The sequence below is a fragment of the Stigmatopora argus genome, chromosome 13 (assembly GCF_051989625.1).
Source record: "Stigmatopora argus isolate UIUO_Sarg chromosome 13, RoL_Sarg_1.0, whole genome shotgun sequence".
NCBI lineage: Eukaryota > Metazoa > Chordata > Actinopteri > Syngnathiformes > Syngnathidae > Stigmatopora > Stigmatopora argus.
The window spans coordinates 8,686,652-8,704,127 of NC_135399.1; the positions used below are offsets into that span (position 1 = coordinate 8,686,652).

The following is a 17,476-nucleotide window of genomic DNA, read 5'->3' on the forward strand; positions in this document are numbered from 1 at the left end:
ATATACGTATACATACATGTACATACATATATATAAATATACGCATACATACATATATATAAATATACATATACATACATACACATAGATGTACATGTATACAGTATAACATCAATGGTAGACAATGAGATAAATATTTGTTATAGGGGCTGTAACCACAGTGGATTTCTGATTTGTATCCATTTTTTCCTTTATAGTCATTTATTCATACATTAAAAAAAATCATCATTGAAAAAAATATATTGATATGTCAGGTCGTTAAGTGGCTATTTATTTATTTACAAAAAACAGTCACTTGCATTACTATAAAGTGTTGAGAGTGCGCGATAACCTAAACTGTAATGGCATAGAGTGGTGCCTTCAGATAAGAGCTTTACTTTACTTTATATATTCCTGTCACTGGCTCTAAGTCCTGATGGTTTACTGCTGTGAATGATGCCATGGGTTAACCGAGGGACTGCATACTGATTTTTGTGACAGCAGGTTATTGCATGATGTCGACCAAAAAGCCAGCCGGTGATTACAAGGTGCCTGAATCATTGCGTCTGAGTTGGAACAGAAGAAAGGCAATGAAGGAAATGATAAAGGGATATAAGGGTGGTGCTCTAATAAAAATATTCTAACATTATTAGTGTGCTGAGTCCTATAGGAGAGGACAGGGATAGACATTCAAGTGGCGGTAGATAAGTAACTATGATCCTGACATGCACTCAAGTCAGTAGCAAATTACATAAAAAGGGGGACGATAAGCCAAGGTTAGGTAATGGGTTACAAATTATTGTATATTTTTTAATGTTGATGTTGACCATTTTATTTGTTATGCTTTAAAGCACGACTGGACTTTGCACTGCAACAGTCATCTGTTACCCGAGCAACCACGGGGGTGTTGTGGAGAGGAGGAGCCTCCCACTATGTTAAAATGGGGACCACGCGGGGGGGAGTGTTGGGGGTACTGTGCGGGGGCCTGCCCTCCGACACGACCTCGTCACATGAGAGCGGAAGCGCTGAAGGCCGCTAACGGGACAACACGTTAAGGTAAGACTTTTTCATATGGGAATTTCCCCCTTAATGCTGAAAACCAGTAGGCTTTAGTACATAATATGGCAACTTTGTATAATGATTGAAAATATGGAGAGATATGTAAAAGAAAACATTATCATAGGAGAAATAGGGCCTGTTTTTTTTGTGACATTGTCAAAGAGAGCAAGTATTCTAGAAATTTACCTGGACAATGTGCTGTCACCGGTTGACCATTCAGCACATGATTGGCACCTTTCACGAGCCACTCTCACACAGAGCCACATGAAGTGCATTCAGTACTTGTTATTACTTTATTATATAAAAGTTAACACTATTTTGGCGTATTTAGTTTTTGGGCAACATCTATGTTTGGTCATAAAGAAAGAAGTGTATTTTGATTTCAGTGTATACAAACATTCTAAGCATACATTTACCAAATTAAAGCCCTTTTAAATCAAATAACCAATAATATGTATCTGTTTGACGTGCTAGATCGGGGGTGGGAAAACTGGTCCTCAAGGGCTGCTGTGGATGCAGGTTTTTGTTCCAACTGATCCAGGACAGACTGTTTAACCAATGGGGTTTCTGCTGAAACAAGAAGCACCTGACTGCAATCCACTGTTTGCTTTTCTAAGATACCAGATTTGTGCAAAAGTTTCCTCTTCAGAGGTTGGAACGAAACCTGGACCTACTGTGGCCCTTTCTGGAATAGTTTGCCCAGCACTGTGCTAGCTAATACTTACAGTGATTTTAATTGAATTTACCGTATTTTCACAACCATAAGGCGCACTTAAAAGTCTTAAATTTTCTCCAAAATAGACAGGGTGCCTTATAATCCAGTGTGCTTCATATATATGGAAAAAAAGTGTCATTCATTGAGGGTGCGCCTTATAATGCGGTGCGCCTTATAGTCGTGAAAATACGGTAATTATCTTATGTATCTAGACAGAAATTACAATTTCATATGTTAATTGTAAAGAATCATACATGTGAAATTATGTAAAATAGTAAATACTTGGGGGGAGTTGGAATAATATATTTAACAGTACTTACAACAAATAATGAACTTGTTTTATTCATAACTACAGGTAATAATTTCAATTGTTTTTATCATGTGTTGCACTTCCCTCAAGTGTTCACACATGGAACTGTTCAGTAGTGTTTGTGTTTCAAGACCTTCCATTAAGGGCTCATGTGGTTTACTTCTATACATGTAAATAATTTATGCACAGGTATGATTTTTGAATGTTTTTTTCTGGTTTTTGGCAGGTTATGACTCTGCCAGACGGGTTCAAGTTGTGCTGAGAGTGAGTGAGAGCGTGAGAATGAGCATTTGTAATCGGTGAGTTAATCTTTTTAAAATCAATTTTAAACCATAGTTACACTGATTTTGCATGTCTGCGTCATAATTTAAAGCTCACAAAATGTCTTGGATGAAAACAGATACAAGTCTACTACTCTCTGGTCTTTTAGAAGTGTGTGTCATACTTGATGTGATTAACAGCAGTTTTTTGACCACCCAAAAAAGGGCCAGGGTTCATCTGCGGGTCACGCTGTCAGTAGGTTTCAAGGCAGTTTTGTCAATGTTTGATTATTATTGAACGTGAGCACCATTGCTGGAGCAACAGTACAAAGTGAAACTAAACAAAAATAAAGCAGCAAGGAACTAGTATGGTTCCCACAAGTGATAAAGGTTAAAAGTTATAAAGGTTTCCTAGGACCAACAAGTGAGAAAATAAAACGCTGACCAGAACAATGACAACATAACCACTAACGAAAGACAGAGTTGGATGTTTTTCTAACGTGGCGTTCCACAGAGAGGGCGGGCAGTGTGCCGAGATGGCCATGGTGTGCCTGACAGACTTTGAAGAGTATGCCAAGGAGCATCTATCAAAGGCCACGTGGGATTACTACGCCGCCGGAGCGGACGAGTGCTGCACCCGAGATGACAACCTGCTGGCCTACAAGCGGTACCAAAAGCTAACAGATTCACTAAATCTAAATCTGTAATTAAAAACAATCTGACCCTTCTAATTCCTAAACCTGAAATAATTGTGTTATTGTTCCGTCTTTGTCCAGAATCCGCCTGCGACCTCGAATCCTGCGTGATGTCTCCGTGAGTGACACCCGAATCACTGTGCAAGGCACGGAGCTCAGCTTTCCGGTGGGCATTGCACCCACCGCCTTCCACTGTCTGGCCTGGCATGAAGGCGAGATGGCCACAGCAAGAGGTAGGATGACTTTTTTTTACACACTACTGATAACTGTTATTTTTAAATGTTCACTCACATTGACAGCGACAGACATCCATTCACTGGGAGAGGATTTGACCTTGACAAATGGATTAGACATCTGCCACTGTCAATGGCAGCAAACGTGTTAAAAAAAATCCCAACAGCATTAAAAAATAGTAGTGAATTTTCTCACCACTAAGTGGTAGCATATTATAGCTTTTTTAATTCAAACTGCAACCCTGACTTCACATAGAAATGATTTGATTTAAAACATTCCTACTGAAAAACCAGATTTAAACCTCTAATATTATACCTAAACATCCACTAAAAACTGAAACGAGAGTGCTGAACAATACCATGTTTAGTTTCATAAATTCTATAAAAATGATGGCATAATTTACTTGATACAAGAGATAATCTCCATTTACTGTTGAAGTTCAATGTAAAAATATACATAGAACCAATGTTCCCTCTAAGCTGCGCGCGTGCGCAATTGCGCACTACTCTCGTCTTCTCTGCACACAGCAAATCATATGGAGCGCACAAAATGAAATCCCTTTTTTTTTTTTTTTTTGCTGTGAGGCCGACGCGCGAACCACTCATCCGCCGGGCCGCCCATTCATAGATATTAATCATTACATTTTATTATAACTAAATCATTTATGTGTAGTAGACATACACCTGCTTATGGCAGGTGTGATACTGGTGTGTGCCCATAGCGAGCAATGATGATGTTGCTCACACCGGTACTCAGTGTGCTCAGAGAGGTTGTCTTTCTGCCCAGACAAACAAATAATTAGAGGGAACATTGCATAGAACAAAAGGAATTCTGAGCCAAGACTGCATGACTGTTTTGTTGTTTTATTATTATTTTTTTTCTTTTTTGTTGGACTGGTGTTGCTATCGTCGGTGCAACACAATGACACCTAATCAAATTGCACAGCAACACTTCCATTTGGAATTGTACGAAAACCCCAGATAAAAAGGATAAAAGCTAATGGCCTTCCCGCTTACTTCTTCCTCCAATTCACAGCCACAGAGGCACTAAACACATGCTACATCACTAGCACGTACTCCACCTGCTCGGTAGAGGAGATCGTGGCAGCGGCGCCCAACGGTTATCGCTGGTTCCAGCTCTACGTATACCGCGACCGAAAACTGTCGGAGCAGATCGTGCACCGTGTGGAGGCACTGGGATTCAAGGCCTTGGTGCTCACCGTGGACGTACCATACACAGGAAAGCGGCGCAATGACATCCGGAACCAATTCCGGCTGCCACCGCATCTCAAGGTCAAGAACTTTGACGGCGTTTTTCAGGTAAAAGTACATTGCAACCATGTTTTTTATGATTTCCATGATTTGCAACCACGATTTCTACGATTTACAACCATGTTTTTTACGATTTCCACGATTTGCAACCACAATTTTTACGATTTCTATGATTTACAACCATGTTTTTTTCTGCGATTTCTATGATTTGCAACCACGATTTTTACGATTTATACGATTTACAACCACGATTTTTACGATTTCTACGATTTACAACCATTTTTTTTTTTTTTCTTCTACGATTTACAACCATGTTTTTTTCTGCGATTTCTATGATTTGCAACCACGATTTTTACGATTTCTACGATTTACAACCATGTTTTTTGCGATTTCTACGATTTGCAACCATGATTTTTACGATTTCTACGATTTACAACCATTTTTTTGCAATTTCTACGATTTGCAACCACAATTTTTACGATTTCTATGATTTACAACCATGTTTTTTGTGATATCTATGATTTGCAACCACAATTTTTACGATTTTTACGATTTACAACCATTTTTTTGCGATTTCTCTCATTTGCAACCACGATTTTTACAATTTCTACTATTCCTACGATTTACAACCATGTTTTTTTGCGATTTCTATAATTTGCACCCACGATTTCTACGATTGTGAGTGTAGAAAAGAAAAGCTTCTCATATTTGTATTATAATTTTCAAAACAATATACTTTGAGCGAGTGCTTAGAACATTAGCCTGTCTGGTTATACACTCACAACTAGAGATGCCACTTGCTCATCTGATATGAGGCAAAAATAAAACCTTTATATCGGATTGATGACAATTTCACTTATGTCTGTCAAGTTTGGAATTTAAAATCCAATCCATTCGATCAGCAGGCAGCGGGTCCGGAGGAATATGGAATCCCAGCCAACACTTTGGACCCGTCTATTAGCTGGAAGGACGTGTACTGGCTGCAGTCTATTACACGCCTGCCAATCATTATCAAGGGTATTTTAACTAAGGAGGATGCCGAGCTGGCGGTGGAACACGGTGTCCAAGGCATCATCGTGTCTAACCACGGCGGGAGGCAATTGGACGGCGGACCGGCTTCTGTGAGATGCAGTGACTTTTTTAAATCTAAAGTTACAATTATTTTAAATGATAATAAGCACGGATCTGACTGGGGTTGCCCTGTCAACAGATTGACGCGTTATCCGAGATCGTAGACACAGTTCAAGGCCGTATCGAGGTCTACCTGGACGGGGGCATCCGGACGGGCAGCGACGTGCTCAAAGCTTTGGCCTTGGGCGCAAAGTGCGTTTTCATTGGACGCCCGGCCGTGTGGGGCCTTGCTTACAAGGTACAATCACACTGTCTGTGTTTATGCACATCCTTGTGCACGAATGTGTGTTTGTGCCCTTCAACTATACAAAATTTATATAACTGACTGAAGATCAATCTTTTATGTCATTATTTGGAAAAATATTTTGTGAGGACAGGGGCGCTAAAAACTGTATTTTATTCCGAAAATGTCATGCATTAAATCATTGGCTGCCATTGACGCCAATAGACGAAGCAGAGTTGCTCTAAAATCTCTCAAGGAAACGCATCAACAACCTTCCAACTACTGTAATGACTGTATTGATATTCTATAAATCAAAAATTGTGAAAAAAAATCACTAAAAAATATTAAATAGAGGTATGATTGAATAAATACTAAGTATTTTATCTTATAAATTATTAATAGCCGGCACGGTGGAGTAGTGGTTAGCACATCCGCCTCAGAGTTCTGTGATCAAGGATTGTTGGCTGAAATATGCTCCAGCACCAAACCCCCCCCCCCAATCTAGTGGGGATAAGTGGTATGGAAAATGAATGAATGTATTCAATGCTCAAGTTACATATTAATATGTAAAAATATAGAAAAAATATTTATTTATATATATATTCTGTATTTTTACATATTAATATTTGCATACAGTATATATATTATATATATTGTATGCAAATATTAATATGTAAAAATATTGAAAAAAGATTTAGATTAAAAAGAATTCCAAAATAATGTATCATTGTGCTTACTTTATCAACCTGGGAAGTGTTCCAAATATTATTTTGTCTCATCTTTTCAGGGTGAAGAAGGTGTGAGGGAGGTGCTGCAAATCCTAAATGACGAGTTCCGTCTATCCATGGCTTTATCAGGTGAGTGCGACCAGTCCTCATGGCAACTATAAAAGTCGCTCCACTATCCAACACATACCTTTTGTTGTCACAGGTTGCCGGAACGTGGCGGAAATCAACAGGAACCTCATCCAGTTTTCCAAACTGTGACCGACCTGTGGAAAGCAGGGAGACACTTTACCTACTGACCCTAAATGTGTTTTACTGTCACCAACACAAAAAGGAGAACAACAAACTGTACACTCAAGCTTTGCACACAAAACATGCTCTTTGTATTTTAATAAATACAAAGATCAGGACTTTCATTCCCTTTCATTCCGGTTTCCTTCATTTTATCATGCCAGTGAGAATAAATGACAAAGAAAACTACTAAATATCCCATCACTTCATTGCAAGCATGTATAGTATCTTATTGGTGTCAGACTCTGGTTTGCAAGGCTTCCTTTAGACAAGTCGCTTGTGGCCTCAAAAGAGAAGTGACACAGGAAATGAGTGAGCTTTCCCCGAGATCACGCCATAACGCTCACTACGAAACGCTTGCGACCTCTCGACGTGGGTGCCTGACATTTTGTCTCTAGCGGTGCCTTTTCTACAGAGGCAGGCTGGGGGGAGAAGGCCTGGGGTCCGGTCTACTCAGAAGGATTTCGGCCAGGTAAGGCCAAAGTTTTGCTTGGTCCCAATATGTGTATTGGGAAAGAGGAAGTACCGATGCACAATTTTGCAGTATAACTCAACATTTTTAGGTTTTGCATTCTGTGTGTCTTATTCCGCAAGTTTATGAAGTACAGTAGATGTGAAGTTTACTTTGCCGTTGAAATTTCAGGATTGAGACAATATTTGAGTGAAATATAAGAGGGAAAATGATCAAATTTACGAGAAAATTTCGATTTCAAACAAGAAGGGAAAGTTTTTGTTCATTTCCGGATGTATTGGAAACTTTTAGTGATTCCTTTTATTATCATGTGCACCCAATTTTCTGTCACGCATTGAGGGGATTTTTTCCAAGCTTCGGATGAAATAAAACGGTATATCTGGAATTCTCTCCAAAATGACTGCCAGCAGTAAAATAGGGAATGTTTTTTTCACCATCTAGCATGGGTTCTTGAGACATTTTGTGCATCCTGTTATGATCTACAAGGGCACTTAATTTAGTCATTGAAACTGCTGTGCGGTGCTATTTTTCCCATCTGTCTTTTCTGCAAATTACTGTATCTTGCTCCATAAAGGCTGTATCCAAACAAAAATGTTCTACTTTCAGATTTTTTTGGGCATTGTTTTTTAAGGCTTGTCACGTCCTGTTATAGTTGACATGTCAGTTGATAAAACTAACGCCTTGGGCTATTTTTTCCCTTTAATTTAATTCTAAAGCTGCGTGAATGGAATTTAACGCAAAATTGCTGTTTTCCAAACAAAATGTTCTTCTTTAAGATCAATTTTGAGTATGGATCCGTGAGACCATATGACTTTATGCAACTGGTATCCGAGGCAAATTTTTGTCTAAAAATGACCTACCAGCAGACCTTCTGTTTGCTTTTGGGCAGAGATTCGTAACGTTCGTTTTTCTATCTTCTCTTATTGACATTGTGATCTGTTTCTGTGTGGAAACTCGGTGTTAAATTTCATCCTTGAGTTCCTGATGTTTTTTTTATTTTTTTAAATGTCAATCCTATAATGGCAAACCTGTTTACAGTTCACCTAAACTTGTGAAGATCAACGTAGCTAGATGTTAAAATTGAGAGGCTATTTATTATGAATTTTTGGAGTAAGCTAATGTATATTTTATTTATTCATCATTGTCCACAATTTTGAGCCATTTTTCATAGTCCAAAACTCATTAGTTTTTCACAGTAGTTGATTTGAATGAAAACTCAGGTTTTATAAGAGTTGCGGGCTTAACTTAACTTAACTTAACTTGACAAGCTTTTAATTCAGCCAATTGAGTCAGTTTTACTTAGAAATAGAGATCTTCACTAGTCTTTAAAATTTAAATAGTCCTGCATGGAAAGACAATAAATGTCTGTCATCTTGGTATGAGGCTTTCATTTTAGCGGCAGTTTGGTCATTGTAGTATTTCTTTTATTGAATTTGAAAGAAAATTCAATTGAAAAATATTGGTTAAGAATACTGTATGCACTCACTTGGAAACTATTCTTTCTTCAGGAAGTCTCGTCGGTGCGAGAATAGCCCACAAGCTCACAACGCCAGCTATATGGGGTAAGGTGTTTCTTACATATGATGTGATACAGGAAGTCTACAATTTGGGTTTGAAGCAACCATTTTCACTCCTTACAGCCAGTTCTAGGGGTCAAAAGCGAATATTTCTTGTAGATTTTGTCTGATTGCTACCAAACTATTATAACAGGCGTATGAGATTTCTATCATCAAGAAACCACTACAAAATCCAAAGAGGCCATTCACAAAAAGACGCAACTGCTTACCCCTTATGGGTTGTATGGTTCATTCAATTTCCGAACCGCTTACCCTCCCAAGGGTCGTGCGGAGTGCTGGAGCCTATTACAGCTAACTATGCGCACCAGGTGGGGGACAACCTTATTGATGGCCAGCCAATCGCAGGGCACAAGGGGATGGAAAACCATTCACGCCCTTACTCATACCTAGGGGTAATTTAGAGTGTTCAACCAGCCTACCATACATGTTTTTGGGATGTGGGAGGAAACCGGAGTATCCAGAAAATTGATAGATTTTATACGCGAACAATGCTCACAAATGGACTTCAATGTTAACTGTTGTCCAGATTCCAAATCGAGGTATACTTCCAAAGTTAGGTGTCATGGATTGGAAGATAAAACCTTTAGTAGTACAGCCACTGTGACTGATCACTGTCCTTTCCACTGCAGGATCGGAGACGACAGCGGACCAGGAAGGCTGAGTCGGCGCTTTTCCCGCTTGAGTGGCAGGCGTCAGTCTCGCGCTCAGCCCGAGAGATCGCCTGCGCCACCCCCAGAGCGACCGGCTCATCGAGGTGAGTTTTCACCATCATGGAAGTGTGAGAATATGAAAGAAAAGTTAAAGACAGATGGACTTAATATCTATTCTAGAATCAAACACTGCTGTTTTTCTGTTTACGACATTACTATATAGTATTCAACTTTTAAAAATCAGGAATTTGTACTTTTATGGTAGAGGTAGACGAACGGCTTGTTGTGGCAGACCCTGACCCACATCCAGCACCACCTCGGCTTCGGGTCCCATCCCCAGCTCCTGTTGCTCTTACCTCATCTGTGAAAATTCCACCTAAGAAGCCTGACAAAGCAACCAAGCCCAAACTTCCTCCTCGGCCTCTTTCTAAGGTGTTCAGTAGTATCGAGCACGGCTCAGCTGTGTTACAGGTACAAGCCAAGACTGCAGTCTTGAGTTTATAATGGTCATCTCTTATGGTCTTTGTTTTGTTTTTTGTTTTGCAGGGTTTGAATGTTTTTCGGTCTAGTGACGTCCTGTGTGATGTGGTTTTACTTCCTGGAGACAGCCAAGAGACTTTCCCAGTGCATCGAGTTATTATGGCATCATCCAGTGACTACTTTAAGGCCATGTTCACAGGTGAGGAATTCCTGTTGACAGGTAGATGCGACGCAACATTTTGGTCACCACTCCTTCTTGTACCATAAAACTTGAAGATGAAACAATTGTCTTTTTTCAGTGTAACCACTTTGATTAACTCTTACAGTTCCTGAAAAATCATCAGTACAGTAGCAAAGTGTTTGTACAATGTCCAGGTGGAATGCGCGAGACGGATATGCGCGAGATTAAGCTGCATGGCGTCACCAAATTGGGCCTGAAGAACATTTTAGATTTCATATACACCTCCAAAGTCAGCCTGGATATGAACAACCTCCAGGAAACCCTGGAAGCTGCCAACTTCTTGCAAGTCATACCGGTACTCAGGTTCTGCAACCAGCTTCTGAGCAGCGAGGTGAGCTCCTGTCAAAGCCAACAACTTCTGGCAATGCTAACTGTAGCATCGGTCGCTCATACGTGTCCCCTGATCCAGATCACAATTGATAATTGTGTGGAGGTGGAAGGCATCGCATTGGACTTAATCTTGGAGGATGTGCAAAAGAATGTCTGTGAGTAACATGATACTGTCATATTTAAAGGAGTTTGTAACTTTCATGGGGACTTATTTATCGTGATTTTGACAAAACCAAAGGATGTGGTGGATAAAAATCTGTTATGACCTGTTCTAAAACATGGAATCGATTACAAACTAATAACATGGTTAACGCAGAGGGTTAAAAGTTATTTTAATATAACGACAATAACTGAAAGCTTTAGGCAATTAGAGTACTCTACGAAATACTGATTTACAGAATCAAAGGTTTAAATGTTGGACAAGAAAATGAATGGATAAGTTATGGACAATAAAACAATGTATATCATAATTGTGTTTTGTTTTGGTAGCTGAGTTTGTGGGCCATAACCTGTCGACCTTGGTAGAGTGCGATCGCTACCTGCAGCTCTCCGAGAAGACCATTGTCGGAACACTGTCCAGCAACTCTTTGAGGGGTTTCTCCGAAATGGAGCTCTATCAAATTGCCAAAGGCTGGTTGGCTCATGATGGTGCCAAGCGCCGACATTCCATCTACGCCTTGATGCGTCACATTCGCTTCCCCCTGATGAACCCTTCAGAGCTGATCCAAATCTCCCAAGAAGAAGATAACCAGGACGAGGAAGGCAAATCCTTAATGCGTTCCGAGACCTCCTGCGTCAACCTTTTGCTGGAGGCCAGTAACTATCAGATGATGCCTTACATGCAGCCGGTCCTCCAAAGCGAGCGCACCCAAATCCGCTCGAACACCACCCATATCGTGACACTTGGCGGTGTCATGCGGCAGCAGCTGGTAGTAAGCCGTGAACTGAGAATGTACGATGACAAGACGGGTCACTGGAGAGCCCTCAAACCCATGGAAGTTCCTTGCTACCAACATGGCGTGGCTCTTCTAGGAGGCTTTCTCTTTATCGTTGGAGGTGGGAACATAAAAACAGTTAGTTTAAAATGGAAGAATTTCTGTTACATTCCACTTCCACTTTCTTCTCAGGTCAGAGTACCTATGACACCAAGGGTAAGACGGCCATTGATAGCGCTTACCGTTACGACCCACGCTTCAATGATTGGCTTCAGATCGCATCACTGAAAGAGACGCGGACTTTCTTCCACCTGAGCGCTCTGAAGGGGAAACTCTATGCCGTGGGTGGCAGAAATGCGGTTGGAGAGATTGGTGAGTGGGTTATTTTGCTCTTGGGTGACCATATTAGCAAGCGAGGTTTTTTTCCGAGCTTCTCGTAGCACATAGAAGTGTGTTAGGATGAACAAACCTAACCTAACTCTTCCCAAATTAGGTCATAGTGTTCTGTTTAGAATTGTTGAGGTGAACTGAAGTGAGGCCTCGGGGTTGGGATTAGAATAGGATTGATTTAAATGTACTTTATATAAACTAAGGTTGATCTGCAACACAATATGAAGTATGGCGAGTTTGTCACCTGTGATTGACAAGATACCAAAAAGCACAACTCTATACCTTCTTGTCAACAAGACTTAAGTTCTAGAAATGTTATGAATGCCTCATTTCTTGTGGAAAACCTGAATTGACGTGGAGTTATTTTCTACCCGAACTTTAGACTCAGTGGAGTGCTACAACTTGAAGACAAATGAATGGACTTTTGTAAAGAGCATGGCCCAGTCTCACTATGGGCATGCCGGGACGGTCCACAGTGACATGTTGTACATCTCAGGTAATCTGCCATTATGGCGTTACAGCGTTCCTTCCCAATAAACCATAACAAAAAACTAAAATTGGAAAATCAAGGCTCCGTGTGCCCTACGCCTGACTGGCGACCAGTCTAGGGGGGAGTCTGCCTTTCGCCCAAAGACAGCTGGGTTAGGCTCCAGGAACCCCCACAACCCTTTCAAGGATGGGCGGTATGGAAGATGAATGAATGAAAAAAAATCAAGGCTACAGAACTCTCAAATAGAATGCAGCAAAATGTTGCCTCTGACCAAAGCAACTGGAACTGATAATGGATAACGGCCTTGACTGCTAGTCTTCACAGGAAATTTTAAAACGTTTTTTTTTCAACCTAGATAAACACAATCGGGACATTTAAGGCTCACAGGGGAGATTGGTTATGGCAAACCATGTAGAGCAAGCTAGTGTGAAATTCAATTTAGGTTTAACAAGTTGTGTCATATCATATTAACCTACTTAAAGTTGAAAGCTAATTATATAAGAATTTACATAAACTTTTTAAAATACTTTTAACTCTTTAATGGTTTATTCTTTTGTTTCAACGCGTATGCTCAATTTTAACCATTTCAATATTTTCAAACAGTTTCTTATTTTTATTTTAACAATTCCCTTTTAAAGTGCATGATTTTGTATGTTGATAGCAATGGCACAAGTGGTTATAAGCAAGATAGAAACGATTTTTAACGATAAATAATACATATTTTACTACAATTAAAGTTATTTTTAGGAAAAAAAATTAAAAATGCTGAAAGAAAATCAATTAATAATTAAAGAAACGAAGTTAACCCCTTTGAAATCTCACAATCATAAAACATATGTAGTATATTGTTTAAAATAAAACAAACTAATTTGACATGCAAAATAGACATTATGGGCAAATCCCGGTGGATGAGTGGTTAGCGCGTTGCCCTCACAGTGGGAGACGTGTGTTCAAATCCAGGGCGGTCCACCTGTGTGGAGTTTGCATGTTTTCCCCTGGGCCTGTGTGGCTTTTCTCCAGGCCCTAGGTATTAATGTGAGTGTGAATGGTTGTTTGTCTCTTTGTTCCCTGCGATTGGTTGGCCACCAATTCAAGGTGTCCCCCGCCTCTGGCCCAAAGTCAGCTGGGATAGGATCCAGCACCCCCCAAGATAAAGCGGTTCAGAAAATGAGAGATGAGATATATATATATATAAAATAAACATTATACAACGTGCATTTTTGCACGAGGCATGCCAATTTCTTGTGGTGAGCGTCTGAATATCATCTCAAAAACTGCATGAAGCAGCTGGGTTTGACCTTTTCTCACCAACCTCTTCCTGCCGAGGCGTTGTCGCAGTGTGAACGCTCTCGGCTTCAGCACACCACAGGAAGCAGGTGTTTGCACATGATTGTAGTCAACACAGTGGTAGCCAAAGTTCTCAGTACTATGCGTGTGGAAAAGACTCCTTCACTTAACTAAGAAAAGATAGACTGAAATGTACTTAAATTGGCTGCCATTGAGGTTCATTCCATTTTGAACTATGAGGGCTGGCAATGAATGATTAGATCCGCTATTAAAAATCATTTATTGTAAAATACTAGCAACTGTGGTTGCCTAGACTTGGACTGTTAAAAAAAATTGAAACTCGTTACATTTAATTTTACAGTATTTTTTTTCATTTGACTTAATAATGCAAAAATAAGAAAACATTTGCAATAAATCACATTACATTCATATGTAAATGAATGAAAACAATTGATAAATATAAATTAAAACAGAATACTGGCTCTCCTTTTATTGCTTGAGAAAACAAAAATGGAAAAAATAAAAATAATTTAACGCACCTCCCTTCTTTAAATTAAAATCCACAATGTGTCCATTGTCAGAACAAGTATAGCCTTTCCCCCTGATATATTATATATATATATATATATATATATATATATATATATATATATATATATATACATATACATATACATATATATATATATATATACATATATATACATACATACATATATATATATATATATATATATAGTATATTTCAGCAACACACTTATTTATTTCTTTATATATTTATTCATGTATTTATTTATTTATTAACTTACTTATTACCTACCTATTTATGTCTAAAATGCATTTCCTATATCTGCATTCTCACCCTCTTGCTACTGTGACAACGAAATTTCCCGAATACGGGATGAATAAAGTTATCCAATCCAATCCAACCCAATTGGCCTTCAGTATCTCATTAGTCAATATACATACTATGTATGAATTATTCTTTCCTACGCTATCACTAGGCGGCATCACCCACGACGCCTTCCAAAAGGAGCTGTGGCGCTATGAACCGGCGGCTGACGAGTGGACCCGGTGTGCGGACATGAAGGAGCTACGAGGCCTACATTGCATGTCCACGGTGGGGGACCGCCTTTTTGTCATGGGTGGGAACCACTTCCGGGGCAGCAGCGACTACGATGATGTTCTGAGCTGTGAGTACTACAGCCCCACGGACAACCAGTGGACGGCGGTGGCGCCCATGCCGCGCGGGCAAAGCGACGTGGGCGTTACCGTCATGCAAGGCCAGATCTACGTGGTGGGCGGGTATTCGTGGAACAGCCGCTGCATGGTGGACATTGTGCAGCGCTATGACCCCGAGAAGGACGAGTGGGAGCGAGTGTTTGATATCTTGGAACCTCTGGGCGGGATTCGAGCCTGCACACTGACTGTTCACTTGCCAGAGGGCTCAGTGGATGAGGCTCACCTCCAGGAGGGACCTCTGCCCACAGGCGAGAATTGAAAGTTGATAGTTGCAATTGGACAAAACGTTTTTTCTTCAAAAAGCACGGTCTAGTTAAGCCGGGTCAAAAGTTTGTCTAGATGAGTAGGGTTAAATTGCAAGTTTTTTTGAGTCAAGTTACAATTTCACTGTGCTATGTACTGCAAAAATCAAAAATCTAGGGAAGTGGTTATCAAGTCTGGCTCAAGGGTACAATGACCTCCATCCAAATTGTGAAAAACAACCCCAACTTGTGCTGGGGCAAGCAATTGGCTACCTATCAAAACTCTAGCTTTGGATTCGTATTCTTTTTGATGGTAAAACTTTCAGACCTAGAACTATTGTAAAAAAGCTCGGCGCCAATAAAAATAATGGTGAATACCTTGTCAGGAGCGGCTCGTTTGTCCCTTCTGGCTTGCTGTTAGGCTAGAGCAGCTGCAAGTGATCCTTGATTACTTCCTGATGTGTGTATTTAAGCACCACGGAAGTGCTTTCAGACCTAGAACTATTGTAAAAAAGCTCGGCGCCAATAAAAATAATGGTGAATACCTTGTCAGGAGCGGCTCGTTTGTCCCTTCTGGCTTGCTGTTAGGCTAGAGCAGCTGCAAGTGATCCTTGATTACTTCCTGATGTGTGTATTTAAGCACCACGGAAGTGGTTAGTCATTGTTGAATTGTCCTGCGTGACACTGCATACATCGCCGCAAAGGTACAGTTCTCCCTGCTCCGGTTTTGTTTCGTTTTGGGATGTACAAGTCCTTGTTATTTTGTAAAGCTTTTGAGTCATTAAAGTTACTGTCATGAGCTCAGTTCGTCTCGCCTCCTCCTGCTTCCCTGCTACTGGGTCCAAATCCTTCCGATCGCGCCACGATGTCGCGGCGCGATCATAACATACCTTGCTTTTTTTTTAAACTTAGCCTTTTACCTCAAAGCGACCTTTAAATTTACAGTTAAAAAAGTACCATATTTTCCACACTATAAAGCGCACCGGATTATAAGACGCCGTAGTATTAGTGATAGTAGGTGGTAGTAGTGGTAGTAGGGGATTGTGTTATACATTCACTTGAGGGAGTTGTAGTAGAAGTAGTAATAGTAGTAGTGATTAGAAGTTGTATTATACGCCAACAAAATCCATATATATAAGTAGCATTGGATTATAAGACGCACTATTTTCAGAAAATCTTTTAGTTGCGCCTGATAGTGTGGAAAATACGGTCGTTTTTTTCTAGGCACATTATTATGATCATTTCTATACTCATACTGAGCAACATCGTCTTCTGTTGGTCAGGTTAGAATAAGTGTGATAACCACTTTGTTTTCCCGGGATACCCACCTTGTAACTTTTATGTGGGTCTACGCATCATTGACAGATTTCATGATATTAAATTAATCTAGTATCAATGATTGAATTTTCCAAGAACTAACAAATGTAACTTGTCATCATTATTGTTTGATTTGAAACAAAATGGCAGCGTTTTAAACGAATTGTCATGTTAATGTGTCATTAACGGCGTTAGACATACAATTTAGATATTTGTACTGTTGAGCAGCAACCATCCAGAAATGGCGACAAGTTAGTCAATATTGCTAAATTAATCTGCCTACAGGGCTGGATTTTTAAAATAATAAATCATATAATCATATCAATAAAAATCTGCCTGAGGGAATTTAACATTTTGGTGCTTTCCCAAAATGTTTGTTAACTCACACTTGACAAAGCTCTGCACTGTGGCTAAGCATGAGCTCTAGTCATGAGTTCTTCTGCCAACTATGGAATTCTGACTTCACAAATAAAGTGGCATTCTTTTTTCCAATAAAGCAGTCTGTTGCTTCTACATTTGTTCTAATAAATTATAGACTTGACACCCACAAATTCCAGCAAAGGAGCATTTGTCCTTCAGTTTGAGATAAGAGTGCAGATGTGGCCAAGGACACAAAAGCACACAGAAAAACATTTAAATAGTCGTTGAACTTGACATCACTATTTGTATTATGGTTGTAACATTTCAAACTTGATTTATCCAGGATATATTCCGTATATCAAGTACACCAAAACACAAACATTTCAAGTAGTATAAAAAAAATCAATGTTCTCACACTTTGTGAGAAAACGTCATGAACATGAACGATCCTTCAGATCCTTCAAGATTGAAGTGAATTAGTTTATTACGAGTATAGACGTCCAATCCATTGGAATTAGGAGGGTGGCAGCCAATGAGGTAAGTATTGCGACTATCTGGGAACATATAGTA

At 39.8% G+C, this 17,476-nt stretch overlaps 2 protein-coding genes across 5 annotated transcripts; both read left to right on the forward strand.

Moving 5' to 3' along the window:
* Positions 1-945: 945 nt before the first annotated feature.
* Positions 946-7,087, forward strand: hao2 (hydroxyacid oxidase 2 (long chain)). Of its 4 annotated transcripts, none has more exons than XM_077617717.1 (9): positions 946-1,035; positions 2,290-2,362; positions 2,838-3,026; positions 3,100-3,251; positions 4,288-4,571; positions 5,426-5,644; positions 5,734-5,892; positions 6,665-6,734; positions 6,808-7,087. In XM_077617717.1, exons 2-9 carry the CDS (start codon positions 2,346-2,348, stop codon positions 6,861-6,863), a joined length of 1,146 nt encoding a protein of 381 aa, XP_077473843.1. In that variant the 5' UTR covers positions 946-1,035; positions 2,290-2,345; the 3' UTR covers positions 6,864-7,087. The 4 variants fall into 4 exon arrangements, with proteins under 4 accessions (XP_077473843.1, XP_077473844.1, XP_077473845.1 ...); XM_077617718.1 differs by having other exon boundaries at positions 5,429-5,644; XM_077617719.1 differs by having other exon boundaries at positions 2,838-2,990.
* Positions 7,088-7,226: 139 nt separating this feature from the next.
* Positions 7,227-15,604, forward strand: LOC144087298 (kelch-like protein 9). Its single transcript, XM_077617716.1, has 11 exons — positions 7,227-7,365; positions 8,874-8,927; positions 9,572-9,696; positions 9,858-10,063; positions 10,139-10,271; positions 10,448-10,644; positions 10,723-10,798; positions 11,133-11,699; positions 11,771-11,950; positions 12,351-12,464; positions 14,750-15,604. Exons 2-11 carry the CDS (start codon positions 8,923-8,925, stop codon positions 15,244-15,246), a joined length of 2,100 nt encoding a protein of 699 aa, XP_077473842.1. The 5' UTR covers positions 7,227-7,365; positions 8,874-8,922; the 3' UTR covers positions 15,247-15,604.
* Positions 15,605-17,476: the final 1,872 nt, after the last annotated feature.